At 35.8% G+C, this 24,801-nt stretch overlaps 1 protein-coding gene across 1 annotated transcript in view; it reads right to left on the bottom strand.

Annotated features, from left to right (window-relative positions):
* Positions 1-495: 495 nt before the first annotated feature.
* SEL1L (sel-1 suppressor of lin-12-like (C. elegans)) overlaps positions 496-24,801 on the bottom strand; it is a 53,997-nt gene continuing 29,691 nt past the window's right edge. Inside the window, exons 9-21 of the mRNA XM_008574294.1 lie at positions 23,459-23,540; positions 22,928-23,082; positions 20,234-20,290; positions 17,180-17,248; positions 15,681-15,758; positions 14,233-14,295; positions 12,829-12,916; positions 12,356-12,504; positions 11,471-11,636; positions 10,856-10,930; positions 9,953-10,125; positions 6,884-7,012; positions 496-4,784 (exon numbers count right to left, since the gene is read on the bottom strand). Of these exons, the coding sequence (XP_008572516.1) occupies positions 4,575-4,784; positions 6,884-7,012; positions 9,953-10,125; positions 10,856-10,930; positions 11,471-11,636; positions 12,356-12,504; positions 12,829-12,916; positions 14,233-14,295; positions 15,681-15,758; positions 17,180-17,248; positions 20,234-20,290; positions 22,928-23,082; positions 23,459-23,540 (1,494 nt within the window). The 3' untranslated portion in view covers positions 496-4,574. The remainder of the gene's footprint in view (positions 4,785-6,883; positions 7,013-9,952; positions 10,126-10,855; positions 10,931-11,470; positions 11,637-12,355; positions 12,505-12,828; positions 12,917-14,232; positions 14,296-15,680; positions 15,759-17,179; positions 17,249-20,233; positions 20,291-22,927; positions 23,083-23,458; positions 23,541-24,801) is intronic.

Below are 24,801 nucleotides of genomic sequence, written 5' to 3'. Positions count from 1 at the left end.
GCCCACTTTTAACTTGTATTTTGGATACAAAGTTCATTCCTGGTTTAATGTTTTCTTTTTCATTTCCTCTTTTCTCAGATCTTCTTCCTCTAATTTTATGGTGGTGTATTGTGTCTCTGCAAGCTCTCTTAAAAACTTCCCAGGACAAGGAAGTGTATAAACAAACTTTAGATAAATTATACTATAATCAGGCTAAATTAAAGTGAATCATGCTTACTATATATCACAGGCTGATACAGGTCAAAGATAGCAAAGATTTTAAAAATGGCAGAAATTTTAGCAAATTAATATTTTTCCTAGGGCAATATTCAATTTACAAGAATCTGAATTTCAGGAGTTAAAAATAAAAGATGAGATCAAATAGCATCAAATGAATGTTTTCCAGAAGCTCTGGAACTTCCAAAAAGGTTCATTATAAAAATTGAATCATTCAGGTTAAAAAAAGAAGTCTGACTGGAACGGTGCTTGGTGGTGGTTCATTACAGCATACAGGACAACCAGAGGTGGAGTCTTTATTTCACAAGTTTCAAGATACAGTACAAAACGAATCTGTACATCTCTCTATTAACAGGATTTGTTTGTTTACACAATTATATTACACTTCACCAGCCTTCATACTGCATTTCATTAAATACAAAATAAATTTACAAAGAAAAAAAAAGTCTACCATGGTGTCCTTCACAGTGCCAGCTTAAGGTCTTTTTAAGCTTCTTTTCCCAAATATTTATAGTGGTTACACTTTGATCATATCAACATTGTAAGTTGTTTTTTTTTTTTTTTTTTAAATCAAAGAGAATAGTGTTAGTCTGTTTGTCAATCCAAATAAGACAAACAGTACATGTGAGATGGTGCCCTGCACACTACCAAGGAATCCTTCTCACGCACACAAAATCAAATTTTTAATTGTACAAATAGTCACTATAAAATACAAATCATTTTTACTTAGAATCGTTTTAATTTCCTTGAAATACTAAGTGGATGGAGAAATTTAGCTTCTTTTCAATGAATACTACACATTTAAAAATCAGGTAGTGTCTCAGACAATATGACATTCAGAAATTTTGTTATCTTCACTTATATTTTAGAGCAATGACTGATGAAAAGTATTTGCATGAAAATAGTTTTTTTCTGCTCTGATTTACTGCATACTTCCAGTCATATATATATAGTAATATAATATGTGACATATATTAGATTCACTTTTAAAACAAATACCATCTGTCATTGGAGCAAATATATTCCTGCTCTTCTTGGCAGGTAAAGGGACTGTCTACCTGAAGCATATTATTTTCAAATGTGTATGTGAAATGTTAGTCCAAACCTCTGTAAAGGAAGTTTTTGCATATGTAGTTAGACATTAAGACACATGCTACACACATGGAGAATGATGGTTTTCATTTGTAGGCATGCATGCATACTTCCAAAACATTGGTTTGAAGAACAAACATGAAGAGCAAAGAAGGGAGTGAGAAAGCCAAAAAAAAAAAAAATCTTATATGTAAAATACTTTAGTTTCCTGGAGGCATCAGCAACTCCTTAATTAAATAAATTATCAAATCATCATCAGATCACTGGTGGAAAGTTTCTAAAACTTCCCAGTGGTACAGAGATAAAACAGCATAGTGGTAAAACTCTCAAAAATTAACCTTATATGCAGAAGGGTAACAAATCCTTAAGAGCGTCAAGATTAATGATTCATAAGTTAATCTTAGTTAAGTGCTAAATAATGAATTTTTAAAAAAGAAGGCTTTGATTTACTTTAACTGTGCCATTGACTATTAATCAAAAATAAGCCTTATCCAGAAAACAGAAAAACTTTAAACATAAAAAGAAAAAAAAATAACCCACCAATGCTACCTTTGTAAAATAAAATAGAAGCGAAATGGATAGTCTCAAGACTCTGAAACAGCTGGCTAACCAATAAACCAAATGCACAAGTGAATATAAGCTAAATAGAGTACCACTGTCGTCACTTTTGAAGGCAAGAAGACAGACTATAAAAGGTATCAGGAGAGATGGGCTACCATGGAGAAATGAAGCCACACTCTGTTAAGTCTAAATTCTAACATTAAAACTCCTGAATCCTGGAGTTAGTGTAATGTCACTGACATTAACTAGCTTTAGTTATTGTCACTTTATTCAAATGGATGCCATTTGATTAGGTTAATATTGAGTATTATTTTGGGAGAAAAACCAAACCCAATTCCTATTTGCTTAGGTACCATGTCCCATGAACAAAAAAGAAAAAGGAAGCAAAATATTTTGAGGCCGTCTTTAAATGAAGCCATAAGAACTAAGTTACTTTATATTTACCATCCAAATTTCTGGTAGCAAATGACCCAGGGCAAAACAGGAGGTAAGAACAAGACAAGAAAAGGATATCTAGAATACTAACAGTAATAATAATAAAAATCACATGGCACGAGGTAAACTAACAGGAAGTTTGTTATTACATGAAGAACAAGACTCCACTTTCCCATCCAGTCTTAAGAAATATTTTCTGAAAGTACTAAAGGAAGGAAGTAAAGATATATAAAAATGCTGCTAAAGGAGAAATTGTGTGGATGGCAGAGGAAAGAAATGGAAGGTGATAGATAGTCATCTTAGAGAGTTTTCAGCTTTCAAATAAATTAAACCAGTTCCTTCTAAATGAAGTTTGGCTGCTACAATGGATTATACTTATTTCGAAGGGGAGAGAAGCAGCAGTGATGAAGACACTGACATACTTTCCAACTGTATTCAAATCTCTAAGTGTAAGAGACCAAACAAGTAATATTCACAAGAGCTGCCCAAAGCGACACTACACTTATGAGGGTAAAATTTCCTACCTTTCAGAGATATACTTTAATACATATGATTCTCTCTGTCACCACCTCTTCAAATTTGGAAGCAATTATCTGGGGGAAAGTTTGCTCACCAGGTTTCCCATAATACTCTGAACACACAAAAAGTATACAACTTCACATTTAAAACCTTCATTAAACCTAGTTCAAAATAAATCCTTAACTTCAAAAACCAAAGCATTACAACTCTACAAGTAATAAACTCTTCAAGTTTTCTGGCAGATGAGGGATTATGGGAAAAAAGTATAAATGTTAATACAAACAGTCTAATGTCAGCAGGCATAGAAAGCCTGCTTAGATATTAAAGCAGCATCAGACTAGATATTGGCTGGTGAACACTACCGTTTGACAGTAAAAAGAACTATGAATTCAGTTTAATTCTTTCATTTGTATGATTATGTGAAGTTCTGTTTTCTTTTTTGTTGTTTTTCTCCTCACTATTTAATCAGACAATTCTGAATTGTAGTAGCCTTGATTTTCCTGATGTTAATAGTGGGAGGATGGTGAACATGTAGCTAAACAAGTGGCTGAGTTTCTCCTGTAACATAAAACTGTCAGAGATCAGAAGCTATCTGAACAGTACAGAATGGTATGGCTTTGACTTTCATCAACCACTGAGTTTATTCCATCTTTGATTCTCTGAGTTTTAGTATTATAATGGTAGTCACGGTATGTCATTTCCTGACAACAATATTTCATATTTAAAGAATTCAGGAGGGTGATCTGGTCTTTGTGCAATAAGAAATACAAAGTAAAATAAATCCTGGAAACAAATGCTTCAACTTTTGGGAAAGTGTATCTATGATCTTGGTTCCCCATCCAGAGTTCTTTAATATTGTTTTTTAATTTCTTCCATTTAGTCCATCCTCTGGCTTCCGGATCAAGGCTCTCTATACTCAAAGCAAACAAGCAAATTATACTGAGTAGGTGGGGTAAATTCAAATGTTAGTGCAAGGAGTCAGTTCACAAAGTTTTATATATATATTCCATTCCAAAGAAGTGAAGTTCACAAAAAACTCTAACAAGGCCTGTCAGTCTTTGAAGGAGAGATGTATGGTATAAAGTGTGACAATGACCAATAATAAGAAACCTCCCAAACTTTCCTTTCAAAATAATGAATATGCTCAACATGTATAGTTGCATGTGGACTGGTAAAAGTTTTTCAGTTTTTGTAGCTCCAAAACACTTCGAAATCATCTTTTCTCTTTTTTTCTTTCTTTTTTTTTTTTTAAACTTAAAAGGCAAGTTCTATTTTGAGACTTTCAAACATGTTTAAAGTTAAACTTGCAACTAACTGGGTTTTCCTTCTTACAAGGATTAGTTTTTAGTGTTGATGCATAAGATCTTAAAGATGGTTAATATAAGAACTTATGCATATTGAGAGAATAACCAGCAGGACCCAAGAAAGAAAGCTGAATACAGTAGACATTACTTTGAGTGCCTCACATAAGTTTCCAGAAAGAAAAAAAAAAGAAAAAGAAAAAAAAGAAAGGAGAGCCACTGAGAGTTGTTATTCCATATGGCACTGAAACAAACATTCAATTTAGTTTAGGTAAGAGTTACTTATCCCTGAAAATAAAGGCATCAGATTCTAAGCAGCTTTAGTAATTCGATGCTTCCTTGTGCCTCTTCCAGGAGGTGGCCACTGATCCAAAGTCCTAAATCAAATGCAAGTGTTCTCAGCAAACAACTTCCTTAGTTGTCACTGATCAAAGCTGGACACAGTGGCTGTTATTGTGGTGGCTGCTGCTCTGGTGGTCCCTCCTGCTGGGGTGGAGCTGGCCGAGGCCCTAAGGGCCTGGGTACTGGCATGTCTTGGTGTTGCCTCTGCCTGTAGGCTATAACTGTTCCTAACAGCAATGCAATGATGGTCATGAGGTAAAGGTCCCACTCAGGTCCCAAAAGCTGGTCCATATCAAGTTGGGTGAACATATCTCGAACCTTAAGAAAAACAATATAAAAATCATTATCATCACTAAAATGTTAGGGAAGGAACTGGGAAAGTACATCACAAATTAAAGATAAATACAGAACCTAAAATAACTGGTTTTAGGAACACTGTACAATGCAATTGTTTTTTTAAAGGTTTTAAAAACCTTCAGATGAAGCGCAAAATAATGTCTCAGGAATTGAGCTATTACTTTGTAACAGTTGATTATATAAAATGTCTAACAGAGTTCTTTCCATCAGTAATCTAATACATTAATTTCCAACCATTTCTTTGAAAAGAAACACTGGGTCAACGGAGTGCCAAGGGGGAGAAACAGTGTCTTGGCACCTGCAATATATTTGTAGTGATGGCAGACCAGCTGAACAGCTCTGTTCTCAAGTAACTGAAGATTACAGGAATTCGAACATTTAACAGCTGAATGAATGCACTTTAGTTACGATTTAAGTAAAATGGAAAATATTTAATAACTGAATTTGAACTTAAAAGTTATGCTCTTAGTCTATGATATTTTCCTTTAGTGTCAGTTAAGTTATTCCTGATACCTTCTGACTGCTAATTACCCATAAAGAAAGTACATATGGGGTATAATCCTTTGTTTAAATAAAATTACATTTAAAAGGTATCCATAATACATATTTGTAGGAACAGGTGCTAAATTTTTCAGGAAAAAAAATTACAAGAAACTACTGAGTTCCCTGGAGAGGAACCTGGGATGGAAGATCTTGTGCTTTTCTGTACTGTTTGACTTTCTTGACATTAATACTTATTACTCTTGTGATCTTTTTTCTTTTTTTTTTCTAAAGTTGGAATCTGTGGGTGGTAGGATTATGGGACATTTTATTGTCTTCTTTCTACCTCTGTATTGAAAAAATAGGAAAGATATAATATGCTCAGTATGGTGCACTGCAAGATCAAATCCTAGACTGAAACCAACAGTTTATTAGTGATGAAAATTGTGGGAGACAAGGGTCTGAAATAGTCCTGAGAGAAACAGTAGGTTGCCACACTATTAGGCTTTTCATTAAAGGAACACACATCACTTCAGCTGGCAAAAGGTACAGCACACCCTGGCTCATGCTACCAAGCAATTATAGCAATTGACATTATACATATATAGGCAACCAGGAGGACAGAGTCCAACATGCTCAGTGCTCTGGAGCCCTGAATGGGGAGGACCTCAGTAACACCAGCTAAGGCGGCAAAAGAAAGAAGTGCATTTCTCTGTATTGATGCTGGAGCAGCACGGACTACATTCATGTCTGTGTAACATATGAGGAAAAGCCCATTCTTGAATCTAATGCTGAAATAGTATACCCACCTGTTCTGAAAGAAATTAACAACAGGTATAAACATCACCCTTTTCTGTTCCTGAATGAACTAAAGTTAAATAGCCCTTGTACCTAACAAGGGCTCTGAACATTTTAGGGCTTTCAGAGTTAAGTGCTGCACCAGTTAATCTGTTATTAGGAATTACAAATACTGAAAACATAACGTAAAACTGGCAGAACCCAAGAGCACCTACAAAGTACTGTTAACTAAAGTTGGTAGGTTTGAAGAGGATGGGTAACCCATCTCCTATCTAGGTTCTACCGCTAGCCTACTTATATGACTCAAGTTATTTTTAGAGAAAAAAATTCTGGCGGCATTTTTAACGTGTTTCACTATTAGAAGAATCTGAAGTACAACAGCCTGGCCACCGTATCAGGTTCTTCTTCTTTTTTTTTTTTTCCTTCTCTCTTTTTAAGGGACTGGTTTGAGTCACTGCCAGGCAGTCATCTGATTTAATGTTTACTGAATTTAGTTAAAATTGCCATGAGTTAGTCTCAGTTTTCCCTGAACCAGAAAACATCTGCATCAGTGAAAAATCCTTTAGCATTAGGAACCACTGTCAAATGCGACCTAAAAACTGCATTAAATGACCCCTCACCTGATGAGGTCCTTTGGTACTTCACCTGGGGGGAAGAAGGGAAGGGACCTGACACTTGCAGGACACTCGTCCCTAAGCCCCTCAACTTTTTAAATACAAACCTCAAGGACTGAGAAGGTTATATCATTTGTATTTTAATTAAAAGAGGCATGAACCACTTACATTTGTTTCCCGTATGTACTGCAAGAAATAGACAACACCCAGTTTGCAGAGTGCTAGGAAGACTGGTACTTGTGCATCTGGGCTGGCTTCAGCTGCCATGTCATAAAAACGTTTTGCAAGGTGAATATCCTGTAACACAGGTAATAAACCAAAATTCATTGCTTGTCAAAATAAGTAAAAATATTTATTTATTTTATATATTAGGAAAATTTATTTTACCTTTCAAATTTTCATTTTAAAGTGAATTTCCCTCACCTAAAGAAAAAAAACCCCAAGGTTTACTTGGGTAAAATTTCTTTAACTAGGGCCTTTATTTTATATATTAGGAAAATTTATTTTACCTTTCAAATTTTCATTTTAAAGTGAATTTCTCTCACCTAAAGAAAAAAAACCCCAAGGTTTACTTGGGTAAAATTTCTTTAACTAGGGCTGAGCCCGTGGTGCACTCAGGAGAGTGCGGTGCTGGGAGCGCAGCAGCGCTCCTGCTGCGGGTTCGGATCCTATATAGGGATGGCCGGTGCGCTCATGGCTGAGCGTGGTGTGGCCGGTCTCAAAAAGGACAAAATAAAAAAAAAAAAATTTCTTTAATTAACTAGCTGCTTCATTCTGAAAAATTTAATTAAAAATTAGAAAACTTAACTAATTTCCCCCAATTTAACATCCCATTTGCTGTGCAGATATGCTGGATACAGCCATCTATATACACATAACACTGTTAACCTGGAGATTTCCAAGGGCAACCTCTAAGTTTCAGCTAATTTTTTCTTACTTAAAACTTCAGCCAGTGTAAGCAATTTCTGGTTTCAGTTTGAAGTAGTGATCTTCCGACTGGGGTAGACATGCTCAAGATTTTTCCAAGAGGTACTTGCATGCACAATTCAAGGGACTCTATCTGCTGTTTCCCAACTTCCATATGTGCTTTTTCCTACAAGGGATCTGTCTGAGAAGACGCCTATGAGAACAGCAACTTTCTCCCCTTTACAAAAGAAAGGCACCCCCTCACTGTCCCACCCCTTCTTCAGGTGTATTGCCTTGGGGTGTAAAATTCCAAGGGTCACCACATAAAAACACACATTGAAATAATGGTTTTAGAGAAGGTATTATTGACTAATTATAAACCCGTAAGAGGGCATTTTCTGTTTCACTCTTAGACATATTTCTTACAAAGGGTCAAACAAGTCATTATTAATTTTGGCCCAGGTTGGAGTCTTTTAAATTCAGATATATGTTAGAATAGGATGGTGGGAGTTGTGACGATTAAAACCTCACTACTTCCATGCCCTGACTATTGTCAAAGAATACCAAACTCTTAGGAAAGAATTCCAGGAGACATGGGAAAAAAGGCTAAACCCCCAAACTGACTTTTTCCCCTACATATTTAAATATAAGCAGTTACTTTTAGTTGCTCCTTATACTTGACCCTAAGCTGTGTCACTAGTTAAAAAGAAGAGCACCTTCAAATAATAGTAACAATATGGCTAGTGTTTATAACTCATACTTTTCAAGATCATGGATCAAACTTTATGTGATAACACAGACTCTGGGTAATTAAACAGATTCAATAGGATAGTTAAAAATTATCATATCCTGAGCTATTTTTTCCAGTTATACCCAATTCTCATCTTATTTAATACTTAATATTTTTATAGCTATACTAAGTAATGGATTAATTTTTAGCAGTATGAATGTCTCTTTCATTTAAAAAAACAAGAAAAAAAAAAGAAAAGATCATCATGTCTTATAAAAACTAATGGAGTTATTCTGATTTTTATACATGATTATTTAATTATTCTCAAAAGCTGAACATGAGTTCCCTCCCCCCACTCTTATCAAAGGACTACTATGCCTTTTATCGTATTTTTTATTCTCAAAGAATTTTTAATATTAGCTATACATTATATTACATTACAAATTATAAGACAAGTACATTAATTTTCTTGTTTTATAACCTACATAGAAACAGATTTACTAGAGCTACATCATTTTAATCTTGACAGCTTTCAGTAAATTATTACTAGATTTATCCCATAAATTCCAGAACTTATATGTGATGTTTATATTACTATCAAACACACTGAACTTCATTTAAATTATAAAATGAAGTCAACCTTCACAATGAAGAAGCTTCAATAACTATGTTACATAGCAAATCTTCCAGAAATTGAATGCACTGAGTCTGATGCTCCAGTTTGATAAAACTATATTTAAGTACCTAATACTAATAATCAGTATTCTACATATAAAGATAAGTTTAAATATAAAATTTACATATTAAAATTAAAATTAAATTAATATCTAAATGTGACCACAGAAGCATTTTGTCAAAATATAGTGCACAGGCACATTAAAAGATGTACTTTCAATAAGGAACACAAAAAGTATAACTTTATCAAAATTTAAAATAAATTTATATGCTTAAGATAAGTATGATAGAGTAATCAGTAAAAGACCTAAGCATTAAATACATATATTAGCTTAGGTGGTTAGAGCTCAGTGTTGATAACACCAAGGTCCAGGGTTTCAATCCCTGTACTTTCCGCCCACCCAAAAAGAAAACAAATATTACATTAGTATATAACTCAATGGAAGTAGTGGCTGCAAATATAAGTTTAAGGAGAAAAGAAAAAGATACAAATTTTCAATTAAAGAACTTGTTTATATACTTTTAAAAAACTGATAACGGTGGAATAATTTTGGTGTTTATGTTCTATTAGATATTTTAATTTTGAAATAATTTAAAAACAACAGTGTTTGGCTGAAGATGGACAGTTTCTCAAACAAGAAGTTATTGATAGAGGCAGCACTGAATTTCTGTTTTCATGAATCTGTCTTCAGCTTAATATCCTAAATATAACAGTGTTGATATTAACATGTGTGTGGGGAAGATGAGAAAGATGCAAGGGCAGTTTTTTGAAATATTAGAAATCATGGGCTGGCTGATTATCGCAGCTGGCTAGAGTGTGGTGCTGGTTAACACCAAGGTCCAGGGTTCGATCCTCCTATCAGTCAGCAGCCAAAAAAAAAAAAAGTCATTTCATAAGTTAGTCACCTAAAATGTGGCACACTCACCTGTTTAATCCCCAGTCCTTTCTCATGCATATATCCCAGATTAAACATAGCTTGTGCACTGTGTTGTTGCTCAGATGCCAGACGATAATGAATAAATGCAGTCTCATAATCTACATCAGTGCCAAATCCATAGAAATGGTAGTCGCCAAGCTTAATTCTAGCCACAGTATAGCCTTAAACAAAAGTTAAATGCAAAACTGTCAATAAATAGTGTTTAAAACAGACCAGTTATTCTTCCTCCTGTTAACATGCTTATGTGAAACAAAGAGTTTTAATTTGTACACAAACTGTAATAAATCCTTTAGCCAAAGTATAAAGTCAGTAAAGATTTAAACTAGAGGTGTAGCTCTTCTGCAGAATGCTTTGTAACAGTCTGGGAGAAGTAAAACATTATGGGTAGTACTCCCTATTTCACTAACACTCTTCAAATGATCATGCTCTATTTTATTATGTTATTTACATTTTAAAAAATAGTTCAGCTTTATCACTGTTTAGGCTTAGAGAAGAGTTAGGCAGACAACGTTGAGAGGACTATGTGTGAGAAAAAATCATTCAAAAGAAAAATATGGGGAAAAGTTGGAATCTTTTGAGCTGATATTCTATTATTTTCTATTTGATTCTCATTTTACACAACATACTGGCCTCAAAATGGAAACCAGAGTGAACCATAGCATGACAGAAATGTCCAGTACAAAGTCTTTGCAATTTAATTTAGAAACCCTGGCATTTTAACCACCATTTTAGGAATAAAAAATTATACCAACCATAATACAAATAAGTTAAACAACAGTATCTCTGCTTAATTTTAAGGTGATGAATGACATGATTTAATGTTCATGGGAGATAAAAAACAATATAGAGAGGTCCCTGGGTGAAACTCTTATCCTAGAATTCACAACTCACCTTGAGAGGCAGCCCTGTTCCAGTGTAGCAAAGCTCTGGGATAAGTTTCATTCTCACCTACAATGGTTGCTTCTCCTACAGGAAAAGAAATGAAATACAAAATCAGGCATTTAAGGAAAGGCACTAGACTTTCAGGTTTCATTTGCAAACTAGGGTGGATATGTGGAGCATAATTTAAACAAGAATTAGATATAACAAGTATTAAACAAGTATTGGAATAAAATACTGAGCTCAAAGGAATCACTGGATTCAGGATGGCACTTCCTAAAACATGTTCTATCCACAGTACCAATAAAAACACTAACTACTGAGACACTTCTAGGGATCTACACGGCGTTGGAAAATGGTGTTTTTGTATCCACCATTTTTTGGAAAATATACTTACTGAAAGCAGTTAATTTAAGATGAATGTCAAATCCATTTTTATTGTCAACTCAATAATTATAAAACTAACTTTGATGGCTTAGTGATCTGAGGTAAAATAACTTAAGCATATTTGTTAAGTTCTATCCACAACAATAAAGAACGTTTCTTGGTGGCTTTTCTTTTTAAGCAGGTTAACCTGATGTGAACTCTCGTACGGCAAACCTAAGGCAGGACTAACATGAACCTTACTCTGATCGAGAATGAAGGCTGCGTTGCTTTGTGCCACTTCATAGCCTTGCTCGGCCAGCAGGAGGTACTGGATCACTGCGGCATTGTAGTCGCCGTCTTTATAGCTGTTATAGGCAGTCATAAGCCTCTCAGACCAACGGCCTCGTTCACACACATTCTTAAACAACTGTGAGAAGTGGAAAGGAAAAAAAATCAGTACGAAAATAAGAAAGATATGCCAGAAAATAACTTTTTCACTCTGGCTACATGTGATTGTTCAGCTTGCTCTCAATCTCTGGAAGCTTGCTTTCCCTTACCCTTTGGAAGTCAACAGATTTATGAAAACAGTAGCAAACATTTACTCTGGGAAGGCACTGTTCTAATGATTTATGTATATTATAGATATTAATATACTTAATCCTTTCAAGAGGTTCATGAGGGGTCCACCCTATAAGTTAAGTCCTATTAATATCCCCATTTTACACGTGAGGAAAATAAAGCAAAGAGAGATTTAGAAACTTTGCTACACATTTATCAATATTGTTCTAAAGTGCCAGGTATGAGAAAGCTAAACAGGAAAATGTCCAATTAGGAGCAATCAGCATTTCCCTTTGGAACATTCATTTAACATACACTTTTTTGATGCTATGTATCAGATACTGTCCTAGGTGCTAGAGATAATGCAGACACCAATATCTGCCTCTATAAATGTTGATTCTATTAGGGAGAGCAATAGTTATTTACAGACCCTTACAGTCTTCCCTCAAGTATATATCTATGCTAGTAGGCAAAGTCTATTTTTACTGTAGAAGAAATTATGCAAAGAAAATCAGAATTAAAAGGGCAGACCTTCCTACAGGGCAAATCAATTTCCTATGTACAAGTTAGTAAAAATTAAGAACTTACCTCCACGGCAGTGTGACATGATCGCATCACACCTGTGCCACTAGCATGCATCTGTGCTAAGTTATAGAAAGCCAAGATATGGCCTCCCTGAGAAGCTAAATTAAAATACTTCAAGGCCTGTTTATAATCTCTCTTGACTCCAATGCCGTCTGTAAGAAGGAAAAAAAAAAATCACATGAAAGGTCAGTAATAGCTTTAAATAAGATATAGTTAATATCAGAGAAGCCTTTAAACATGAGGAGGAAAACTCTAATGAAAGTTGGGATTCTTACTCAGTAAATATGTGAATCTGATTAATATAGATTAATACATTAATATAATTTACATATTAAAATGAAAAACAAGATGCATAGATCACTGAATTGGGAGAACATTAATCCGCTAGAATCATTTCCATATCATAGTGCCATCTAGTGGAAAATAGGTTAATTTAGATCTTGCTATAATGCATCATTAATTCCAATGTTACTTACTATAGTACATAGACCCAAGTTGCAGTTGCCCGTCCACCCAGCCTTGTTCAGCAGCTTTCTGGAAATACTTCAGTGCCAGATCATAATTCTATAGAAAAATATGATAAAATGAGAAAGCTCAAAAGGCTGATATATTCAGAAGTTAGAAGATGCATTCATTAAAAGGAATGAACAAAGCACACAAAAGGTATTCTTAAAGATCCATTAAAAGGACTACTTTCTGATTTGACAGATGGTAATATACTTTAAGTCATAGGAGGATTAATAGTTAAGACTGTGAAGAAAAACAAATAGTTTTGTGAAACAATTTGTGTTTGCTCTCAGAAAGCATAAACTCTAGTAGAACACCAGATGAGGAAGTAAGAAACAGTCTTTTCTACTAACCAACTAATCCTTTTCAGACCTCAGCTTTTTAATATTAAATAAGAAAAATTATTCTCTTTATTTGCTCCTTCCCTGTGTACCTTATCAAATATTATATGATCATAAGATGTCAGAGGTCATATGCATCCAGAGGAAAATTAAAATAAAGATTACTACTGAATTTTAGTATACTACAATGGCTAGATGGAATCAAAATGAGATCTTTTCTGTTAGGGAATACCTATACATTAGGCTCTTAAAACTAGCTCTAGTTTTGGGCTTAAATTAAAAGAACATATTGTTTGGAGAGACCATATAGAGAAGAAAACAGCAATGAGAATCCAGGGACATCTGACATGAGAAGGTAACACAGAAGAGTGAGATGCAACGGCCAAGGAACACCAAGAGAGCTTGCAGATACAGAATTCCAGGGAAAAGAGTTCAAGTGGGGCAGTACCCCAAAATGTCAACTGGACTGACATTCAGGAGGTATTTGGTGACCTGAATAGAGAGAGCAGTTACACGAGGCAGGGGCCTGACTGCTAAGAACTAACGAGTAAATGGTGGCAGTAAAGTTCATTCTTTGAAGAAACTCGGCTTTGCAGTGAAGGGCTGGAAAGAAGACAGGTGGTAGCTACAAGGGGGACAGGGTAGAGCAAAAGTTTCCCCCTCCTAAATGGCAGAAACTCAGTATTTTCCTAGGCTTGAGTAAAGATGTAGGCAAGGGAGATGTTTAAGTCTTGGAGAAATGGAAAAAGTAGGAAGGGTAGATATCATAGATGAAAGAATGAGAAACAGCTTCACGCCTTCAGCAGAAGGTACCTGACATGAAGCCACCCTAAGAAGACAGTTGAGATGGGGGGTGTGTGTGTGTGTGAGGTGCAGGGTGGCAGTGAGCCAAACCCAGGGACAATAGGAAAAGATTTAGCTTTGGTTACAATGAAACAGCTTCACCTGGACTGACTGAAAGCTAGTTTAAGAATATTTCCCTACCTCACCAACTGACAGTTTATTAAAGTCAATGTTAGATTGAACACTTACAACTTGAACTCCTCTCCCATAGAGGTAAGCCATTCCAAGCCCACTCTGTCCAACTGGGTTGCCCTGCAAACCAGAGCAGTCAGACAAGAATGGAAAGGATTCATTAAAAAATAGGCAAGAATAAATGACTACAAACTAAATTGTTTACAAGCATATTTGAAACATGTCTTAGTACTTTTCAATTCAAAACAAAACTTTCTCCTTCCTATCAGACTAAACATAATACTGACTTTTAGAAATTTGGGAACTTTTGATAATTTGCTGAGAAAGAATAAATAATAAATTTACTGAGAATTAAATTTTGGTGACTTATCTTATGAATAATTGTACCACGAATTTATGATATAAAACATGATTAATGTATTTCATCAAAATTAAAAGCAGTTCACATCTTTTGGGTAGTTTTTCATTGGTAACCTTCTACCCCAATAAAGAAGGAAGATGTCACAAGGCAGCGTCAACAATCACCTAATAACAGCAATACTGCTCTCAGGTGGCGAAGACATACAGTCATCCCTCGGTATTCATATGGGATTAGTTCCAGGACCTCCCTCGTATACCAAACTCTGAGGATTCTTAAGTTCCTGATATAAAATGGTGTAGTATTTGAACATAACCTATGTAAATCCTCCTGTATACTTTAAATCATCTCTAGATTACTTATAATACCAAATACAATGTAAATGCTATGTAAATAGTTGTTACACTGAATTGTTTAGGGAATAATGACAAAAAACATCTGTATATGTTCAGTCCAAGTGCCTTTTTTTTTTCCTGAACATTTTGGATCTGCAGTTGGTTGAATACATGGATGGTGGAACTCACAGATTTGGAAGGCTGACTGTACTTACGATTACTGGAGTGTCATGGAGCAAAGTTAATCATTGTTTTCAAAAAGAAAAAAAATCTAGAATTTACCTAAATTTAGATGGGATAGAAAGCATCTTTAAAAAAGTGTCACAGCCCTCCTTTGGGAGGCGCTCCTGAGACACAGGAACTACAGTAACATGTAGTTGGCAAAGAGGTAAGTGTACGCATTGGAGGCATACAGGGTTTTAAGTATTCAAACAGTTTTCTCTGGGCCAACAAAAGTCTAAATTATATACCCTAATATGTAAGCTTTTAAACTTTAAGTTGGCATACAAAAAGGTAGATTATATAACTCCCAGTCCCATTACTAAAATCAATATTTCCCTGATGAGGAAACTTCTCAATGAAATTTAAACAGAGAGTTAATATTTAACAATCTGGTCCCTAAAAGAATTTTTTTTTTTTTATTGGGAAGGCTTTGTTTAGTCAATACATTCACATGAATCATCTTTACATAAGCACTTTCAATAATTCTTGGCATGAGTTGTTTATCATTAATCCTTCAATATAACAAATTTATTTATTGAAACATTAGTAATATGGCAGACATTGTGATACACTGAGTCATGAAGTCTTACCATGTCAGCAGCTTTCTTAAAGTAGTGAAGAGCTGTCTCATTACTCTGAGGTACAATATCACTTCCCTCTGAATACATCTGGAAAACAGACCCCAATTTCATTAAGAGCTGTAACCCTCTCTCCAATTACATTTTTCTACTATCTCATCTCCTTTTGGTTTTTGTTAGATCTCATGAAATCTTTCCACAAAGTTTAGAATTCCCCACAGAATATTTTAGAATTAAAAGCAAACATTTTTAAATCATATATTTGATGTCATATCAAATTTATGACTTATCAGCAAACATGAATATATAAAATCAGCTCACAGATCAGTTTTAAGAGAAGAAATCCTTAACCCCAAGATAAATCTCTTTCCCCGCTCTATCTCCCAGGGCAGTCAAATGGTTATTTACTAAGTTGCTTAGGATCAGATCAGTGATCGAAGGAGGAAAAGCAGAGCTGTTAGCAGTGTCCACTTTGCTTTCTCCTCTCCCACTACTATCCCCAGGATAAGATAAAGAGTGGGTCTTATGTTTAGGAAAAGAACTAAAAGGTTATTTTAAAAGGGTTTAAACACGGAACAATTAGAGTTTCAGGTATGGAACATAACTGGTGAAAAGAAATGAAACAGAATGGCCAATAGTGTTTTTATCCTTGTATATATTAAGGAAACAACAAATAAAGGAAATTGTTTTTGGAGATAGGGACAGTTAGTGATTCAGAGCAAGAACCAAAAGAGCTGGAACAAAGAGTTTTTAAATGCTTAACAAATATAGATTGGGGGGGGGGGGCTACCAATTTCTATGCTATAATGGTTGGAATGTCTAAAAGTAAAGTTACCAGGCCTCAATGAATCAGTTGTGACCATAAGGCAAATACTGAGGAGATTTTCCTATTTGTAAAAACCTGTGAGAGATATTCCATCTCAATTTCCTTACCTTAGGATTTGGTTACAGATGAAAATACCATTGGTTTATACTGTATTCGTTTGCAAAATAATAAAAAAGGAAGTTTTGAGATTCTTCCACGACATATGGAATCATTAAGTCTCTAGACTTAAACGTTTCCTTGCTCAAGGTAAGAACTGCATTGAAAGGTGGGTCATGGCTATCACATTTAAGACAATTAGGTCTGTAGATAAATTTCAACAAACTCTAATCGCTTATATTCAACAAGGAAGGAAATAGGCAATTGTTACAGTCTTAGCAAAAAACTGAACAGAACAAACAATAATTTCCTCATTATTGCATATAATACACAAAAAGTAGGAGCTCAGACAATGATACCTAATTTCAATGGAGAATTAACATATCAATGAGCAAATGCTATGTTATTTTAAGTTTCTAAGAAAATGTCTCAGAATAGCACGTATCTTAAGGCAAAATAAAATATCCTTGCACTGGAAGTTTTATTTCCAATTTATTTTTGGTAAATTGTAGATCGTGAATACAATATGTACTTACTATGCAAACACCTCTTGCTTTATTACATAATACATTCACAGGATGTACAGTACCTTTCCCAAGAAGGCCATAGCATGTGAATTGCCAGCATTAGCTGCTAAATTAAAGTAGTCAAATGCTCTCTGTAAGAAAAGAATTTATTAAAATAATTAGTTTTTAATAGAATGTGCCCTTGGCTTTTAGCAAAAAGAATTATTTAAGAAACATTAAAAATAATCTTGTTATATTGCAGTGGCTTTAAAAATAAGAACACCCAGTTATCAACATTTCAGAATAGAAATCAGTTCATCCAGAAGTTTTATTTTATTAGACAGCTGCATCAAGGTACTATTTATCACTAAGCTGTTTTATAGTTTTAGACACAAAGAAATTCTTGTGTTCCCTAAACTTAAGAACCAAGAAGACTTCTGTTATTTATAGGCAAAGAGAGCATCAGGTTTAAAAGACATCTAATAGCAGCTTAATTTCTTTTGTCTACCTCTCTCCCAGTAATCTGGGAGAAAGGAAAAATTAAGAAAGCTTTACAAGGGGTCAATTTTGGTCTCCATTCTTACTTCACAGTCTCAAAGCAATCTTATCCACTGCCATGGCTTCACACAGCATCCAGATGATGGCAATTCCTAAATTTTTATTTTCATCTCTAAACCAGTCTATTCAACAACCTCTGAACACCTCATCCACTACTGCTTGAACATGTACTTGAAATCTGCTCTCTTTGACCAAAGCTTGCTTCTTTTCCAGTATCTCAGTTTAAGCAAATGGCCATACCATCTATTGGTTGCTCAAGGTACCCGCTCCCTTCATTCTCATATCTAATACATCACTAAATCCTGTTACTTTTTTTTTTTTTTTCCCCTTTTTTCGTGACTGGCAACGGGATCGCAACCCTCGGTGTTGCGCCTGCACTTCGCTCAGCCAGTGAGCGGCCGGTCTGTATGTGGGATCCGAACCCTCAGCGGGAGCGCCACCGCACTCCCAAGCGGCGCACTGTAGCAGTGCGCCACCGGGCCGGCCCATCCTGTTACTTTTTACTACCAAATACACCTTGAACCTATCACTATCTTCCATTACCACATCTGTAGTCCAAGCTATATTATCTCTCATCTGAACTTCTGGAATACTCTCCTGCCTTATCTCCCTGCTTTTATTTTTGTGGTCTTCTAAGTCAATCTCTATACTGCAGCCAAAGTCGTTGTTTTAAAATCTGAACATGTTGGTCACTGTAGCCCCTTAAAGTGTTTCAGGAATACAGTGATGTGACTACATAAGCACTGCTTATCTCAGCACTGTTTTACCTTGCTCTCTACACTATGGGCTTATCAGCCATGTTCCTTCTTGTCTCAGGGCCTAAGCACATACTGTACTTTTTGGCCTGGAATAACCTTACTTCCAGTGTCAACTTAAATGTCATCCACTTCTCCTTAGAAAAGTCTTCCCTGACAACTGGTACCTCCCACCCATTAACCACTATTGTATCCTTTAATTTTCCTTTGTAACAATGATCACAATTTATTATGCACTTGTTGGGGTGATCATTTAAAAAATATCTAATTCCCCTATTAAACTGAAGCTCTTTAAGGATAAACACCAAAGCTATTTTGTCCAGTACTGTATCCTGAATGCCTGGCAGTGAATGGCACATAGTAGGTACTGAAATATTTGCTGAATCAATGCAATTATGTATGGGAACTCCTTTTCTTTCTTCTACAAAGCTGGTGAAATAATTTATCAAGGTGTGGCTGCTTTAGGCAACTACACCGGTAAGCAGCATTTAACACCAAGAGTATTTCCAATCTTTTTATAAAAAAGGTAGGTAGCAAACTCTTATTCAGGATTCTATTCTCTCATCTGATGCTTCACTGGCCTAATGACATACATTTTAATTACCTAGGGACAATGAAAGCTGTCAAAAGCTGTCTAGATAACAACAATAAAAAAAACCCCTACAGATATCTGGCACAGTTTTGGTGGTGAGTGTACTTCGTTAGAATCTACTTCTTAAAGTTGATGGGATATGGTATAGGGAATAGCCTTAATTATGTCAGGAAAACAGTTTAATTAGTTTGATGTTTATGGAGAACTTACTATGTGCTAGGCACTGTCAGGGGCTGGGAATAAAGTTACAAACCAGGCAGACATGGTTCATGCTCTTTTGGACTTTAGGTTCTAGCAGGGGAAACTTAATTACATGATTACTTAATTTACAATGGACCAGGGCCACAAAGAATACAGATTTTCAGAAATCCTACTTCTGCTGTAGGAGCTATTCCTGCCAGGGGTCAGGGGAGATATATTACAGGTTGCAGTTGAGTTCTGGAGGATGAATAGGAATTAGCTACATGAAGAAAGTAGGTGGGTAATAGTCACTCTAGATTGAGGAACTAACACTGTGAAGCCCTGAGACAGGGAGGTTCTTGCTGTGTTCAAAGACCCAAGAAAAGGTTCGTGTTCCCATGACTCAGAGAACGGGGAGCTGGTGAGGTAAACAGAGAGTGGCACAAAGCCTTGGAGGTCATGTTAAATGTTATGATCTTTAATCTACTGGAGATTATCGACTATTCAGAAGTTTTAAGCAAGGGAACGCATGATCAGATGAGTGGTTTACAGAGATAGGCTGTTTCTTACGAAATGCAGGTGGCAGATGATTCACACAACTGATAGATGTAGTGATGAAAAGGCAAGACGAGTGACATTTAGGACAGAAAGCAGACAAGACTTGGTGACTGGATACGGATTGAACTGCAATAGCTGTATAATCCTAATTTCTCACAAACAACAAAAAATTCCTCAGTTCTATAAAATATTCTCTAACAGGTGTTTTAAGACACACTTTTCCTGAATGCTTACAGAAAACCAAGACTGTATATTTTTTGGGCAGTATTGAGAATTAGGTTTTAGAGTTAATAAAATCTTTACCATCACTCTGAGGTATATTCACATTTTCATTCTTCAGCTTCGTCAGGGGTTGGTTAGTTCTTGAAAGCTCATTTGTCCTGGGTGTTTCAATAATACAAGCTTGATACTGGCATTGACTCAGCAAGAAATACATCTGGAGCATCATTTCTTGCTACAATGAGAAGTGCAAAGCCCTAAGACAGGCTAGTTACCTGATGATTTTGTTCCACTCCACGCCCTCCATGCAGATGCAGCTGTCCCAGACCAACCTGAAAATTGACAAAAACAAGGTAAAAGTAAATGGCAGCATCTGGTACGTAATTAAAACCCGGCCAACAGGAAACCATTTAGATGGAAAAAGATTTCTGTTTATGACTCAAAAAACAAAAGATTTAGTCTTAACTCCTAAAGATATTAATCTACTTTAATCAATCTAAACATTTAAAAAACTAAAGATGCATGCTTTTAAATGCATAGAATCCTTCTGAAACGGAGGTGAAATAAAGACATTTTCAGACAAACTAAAACTGAATTTGTTCCCAGTGAACCTGCTCTAAAGGAAATACTAAAGGGTACTCTTCCAGCAGAAGGAAAATTATCTGAGAAACTTGGAGATGCAATAAGAAATAAACAACAAAAAGGTAAGAAATTTGTGAGTAAACCTAAATTAATATATATTGTATGAAACGTATTATCTTGTGAGGTTCAAAAATATGTAGACTTAAAGCATACAGAGTACTCTAAGGTCTCTGTGTTGTCCTGGAAATGGTAAACGTGCTCACTCATACTAGACTTTGATAAGTCAAGGACGCATGTTGTGAACTCTAGATAACCATGAAAAGAGTGGTAAATGTGTGTTATGCTAGCAGGGGAAGAGATGCACTAGCAAAAAAGCACTTGAACCAAAAGAGGGCAAGAAAGGAAAGAAAAGGGAACATGGAAAAGCAAGATAAACAGAAAGCAAGTAAAACAGAAAATTTAAAGCAAAATATATCATAATGTAAAAGAAAGATATTTAATCAGACACGACAGCTTTCTCATAATTTCCATAAGCTAAGATTTGAAGCTACCTTTCACTATAGTTTTTTTAAACTTAAGACTCCTCTGTTAGTCTTTTTTTTTTTTTTTGTCTTTTTTTTTCTGTGTCCGGCAACGGATTGCAACCCTCAGTGTTGCCCCCATACCGGACCGGGGACCGGCAACGGGATCGCAACCCTCGGCGTTGCTCCCGCGCCTCGCTCAGCCAGTGAGCGGGAACCGGTCTGTATGTGGGATCCGAACCCTCGGGCGGGAGCGCCGCCGCGCTTCCCAAGCGGCGCACTTATCCAGTGCACCACCGGGCCGGTCCTCCTCTGTTAGTCTTAAAACTAATTGTTTTTAATAAGTACCTGTTGCTCATCTCTTTGTACCCTAAATCAGAAATAACTGCAAATAGAAAAAAAGATAGACACTGAAGTTCTTTTTAATATCATCAAAACAAGCCACAACACACACACATACACACAAACACACACACAATACTCTGATGGAGATCATATAATTTATATTAAACAGCCTACTTGACCTTAAGGAAATTATGATCTAAGATGAGGAAAAACGACATGAACAGTAAATAGCTCTGAAGAGCATCTGATATTCTAAATGTTCCAGAGACTTGTTTAGAGAAAATGTTTCATCTTTGGTGACTCCAGGAAGAGCCTTCACTATCAGTGTTAATGCTGCTCCATTCGAGCAGTGATTTTTTTCTTTTTATTAGCATGTTAGTTATTATAAATCATGATTTTCCTTTATGCCCTTTACCTGACCTATCTCTCTCCAAGTCCCCTTCCTCCCACCTGTCCCATCTCTAGTAACCTTAGTTTTGTTCTCTCCTTCTGAAAGTTCAATGAATGCTTGTGGTCTTTTCTTTCTTTCTTAGCACCCAGTTAAATGTGAGAACATGCAGTATTTCCCTTTCCTTGTCTGGCTTATTCCACTTAACATAATTTTCTCAAGACTCATCCATATTGCTGCAAATGGCAGAATTTCATTCTTTTTTAATGGCTGAGTAGTATTTCATTGTGTGTGTGTGTGTGTGTGTATATATATACACATATATATACACACACACACACACACACACACACATATCACATTTTCCTTATTCAGTCATCTGTTGAAGGACACTTAAGGTTGGCTCCATATTTTGGCTATTGTTAATAGAGCTGCAGTGAACACGGGAGTGCAGGTATCCATTTGACATGATGATTTCCATTCTGTTGGATATACATCCAGTAGCAGGATTGCTGGGTCACATGGTAGTTCTATCTGTAGCTGTTTGAGGAACTTCCATACTGTTTTCCATAGTGGCTGTGGTATTTTACAGTCCTACCAACAGTATGGAAGGGTTACCCTTTCCCCACATCCTAGCCAGCATTTGTTATTCACGGTCTTTTAAATAATGGCCAGTCTAACTGGGGTGAGATGATATCTTAAGGTGGTTTTGATTTGCATTTCTCTGATAACTAGTGATGCTGAAAATTTTTCCATGTACCTGTTGGCCAGCTGTAAGTCTTCCTCTGAAAAATGTCTATTCATCTCCTTTGCCCATTTTTTGATTGGATTATTTGTTGTTTTTTGTTTTTAACCAAGCAGTGATTTTCAACTGTGGTACATAGGGGAGTCCCCCTGGCCAGCTTTTAGAAACTATCAGTGCCTAGGCTCCATCCCAGAAGAACCCAAATGGAACCTCGGGAGAGTGTGGGACTCTTGGTAATTTTTTAAATGCTCCTCAGGTGATTCTAATACATAGCTAATAACTTCACAGCAACTAAAATGGTACTTACAGACGTAAGTGCCTGCCCACTTCCCACTACATTAAAATATACAACACAGTAAAATATTCCCTGAGATGTTTAAACACATACCTGTGCTTGTACATCACCCTTTTCAGCTAGAAACTGGTAATACTGAATCAAATCTTCTTCTAGCATTCCACTGTTCATTCCTGGATTTTCCACTTCATCAGGCAGCCGTATTCTCTGTACTACTGAGCCTCCTGTTAGTGATATATCACTAGCAACTGAAACAAGAGGACAAAGTAACAATATGGAGGCAAGTCAGAAGGATTGTCCCACAGAAAGAACAATTTCAGCTGCCAAATGTTGACAGTCACAATATTAAAGGAAACTTTCTATAGGAGTCTACAGATTATAGTAATAGTAATTCTACAGAAATAGTAATCTATTAATAAATTGAAGTTTTTCCACAGAATATTTAATAAGTGAAACCCAAAGCAAAATTAAAGAAAGTACTTATTAATCAACTAGTTTAAAAATGAGTCTACTTAAGAGAGCCATTCATGATGTTTTAAATAGTGTAACAAAAACAGATGTATTTAAAATTAATTCTGTATTTTTTTTTTTTCCTGAAAGGTGAAAGGGAAAAGAAATAGATACCATGATTGGCAACAAGACGATAATGAGTCAGTGCAGATTCACAACTCTGGAGGACCCCGATGCCAGCCCAGTATCGGTAACCCTGTAAAACAACTTAAAGTGAGAAGACGGTTGCTTCACATGCTTCAATGGTATTCTTCTTGGAATAAATAGAGCTAACAATACCCAGGATGTAATTTTGCTGTCTTTTGATCCAAGTACACTAACACATCATTTATCCTCAGTTTTAAGTTCTGAGGTAATCTATTCAGCAACTTCAACAAGCAGATTATAGCTAAGAACTAGGAAATGAATAATAAAGTTCCTAGAGCAATCAAAATAGATACCATAAACTTTATGTACGAAGAGTGTGTATTTTACTCATAAGAGAAAATCACTTAAGGCTCTTGCTTAGAACCAATTTTAATCTTACTTTAGACAAAATGTTATCAAAAATGAGTTAATCTTCCAAACTGGAAAAGAATTAGTAACAAATCAGCAAAAAAAGAAAGACGAGAGACTTACTGAAAGCAGACACAGTCATAATAGCAATACATTACTTCAGAATAAGTGGGATGATAGCTAATAATAAAGAGTAGACAACCAAAAATAGAGCTCTCTGGAGTCATTCTACACAAATAAATTTATAAACTTTAACAATCCTCAGAGCATTACTATATAATAATGTGTATAATACTTAACGTTCTTATTCTGTAGCCACTGTTTAAGAGGACTGGTAAGTATAACTAAAAAAAGATTTCTGTCAAAAATATTTAACGAACTTTTGCCATACAGAAGTATAAGTTTCATTTTTCTTAAAAATTCACCTGAAAGGGACTTTTCAATTACTGTTTGAGAAATAAATGTTACTGTAGATTAAACAAATGGTAACATTTCAGAATTAGTGACGGGTGTTTCAGAAAGTTAGAGCAGTGCTCTAAGTTTTCATTTGCTTAAACTCCCTCAGCAGTTTACCCTGTAAAAGGACAAAGTCCAAGCTTCTTGGCAGGACTTACAGCCCCGTTATAGGATCCTATCTACCTACCTAGCTCATGCACTACCTGGCATTCTACTCTTCAGCCACACTAAAGTGCATGTATTTTCTTGCAAACACCACATTTCTTCTTGTTGCTGTCCCTTTGCATCTACTGCTGCTGCTGCCTGGGCACGCTGCTTCTTCCATTCATTCAGTACTATCTAACCTCCCCAAAAGCACTTCAGTTGCTTCTTTCCTCCGAAGTATCTCCTTAATCCCCGTCCCTTCCAATCTGTGTTTCTTAACATTCTCATACTGTACTGTAACAGTCTCCTTACCTGCGTCTCCCTTTCCAGATTAAAAGCTTGCTGGGGGGGGGGGGGGGGGG

Source organism: Galeopterus variegatus, unplaced genomic scaffold (genome assembly GCF_000696425.1).
Source record: "Galeopterus variegatus unplaced genomic scaffold, G_variegatus-3.0.2 Scaffold1029, whole genome shotgun sequence".
NCBI classification, from domain to species: domain Eukaryota; kingdom Metazoa; phylum Chordata; class Mammalia; order Dermoptera; family Cynocephalidae; genus Galeopterus; species Galeopterus variegatus.
The sequence above is the reverse complement of the archived record's forward strand: the minus strand, read 5'-3'. Positions and strand labels throughout refer to the sequence as shown.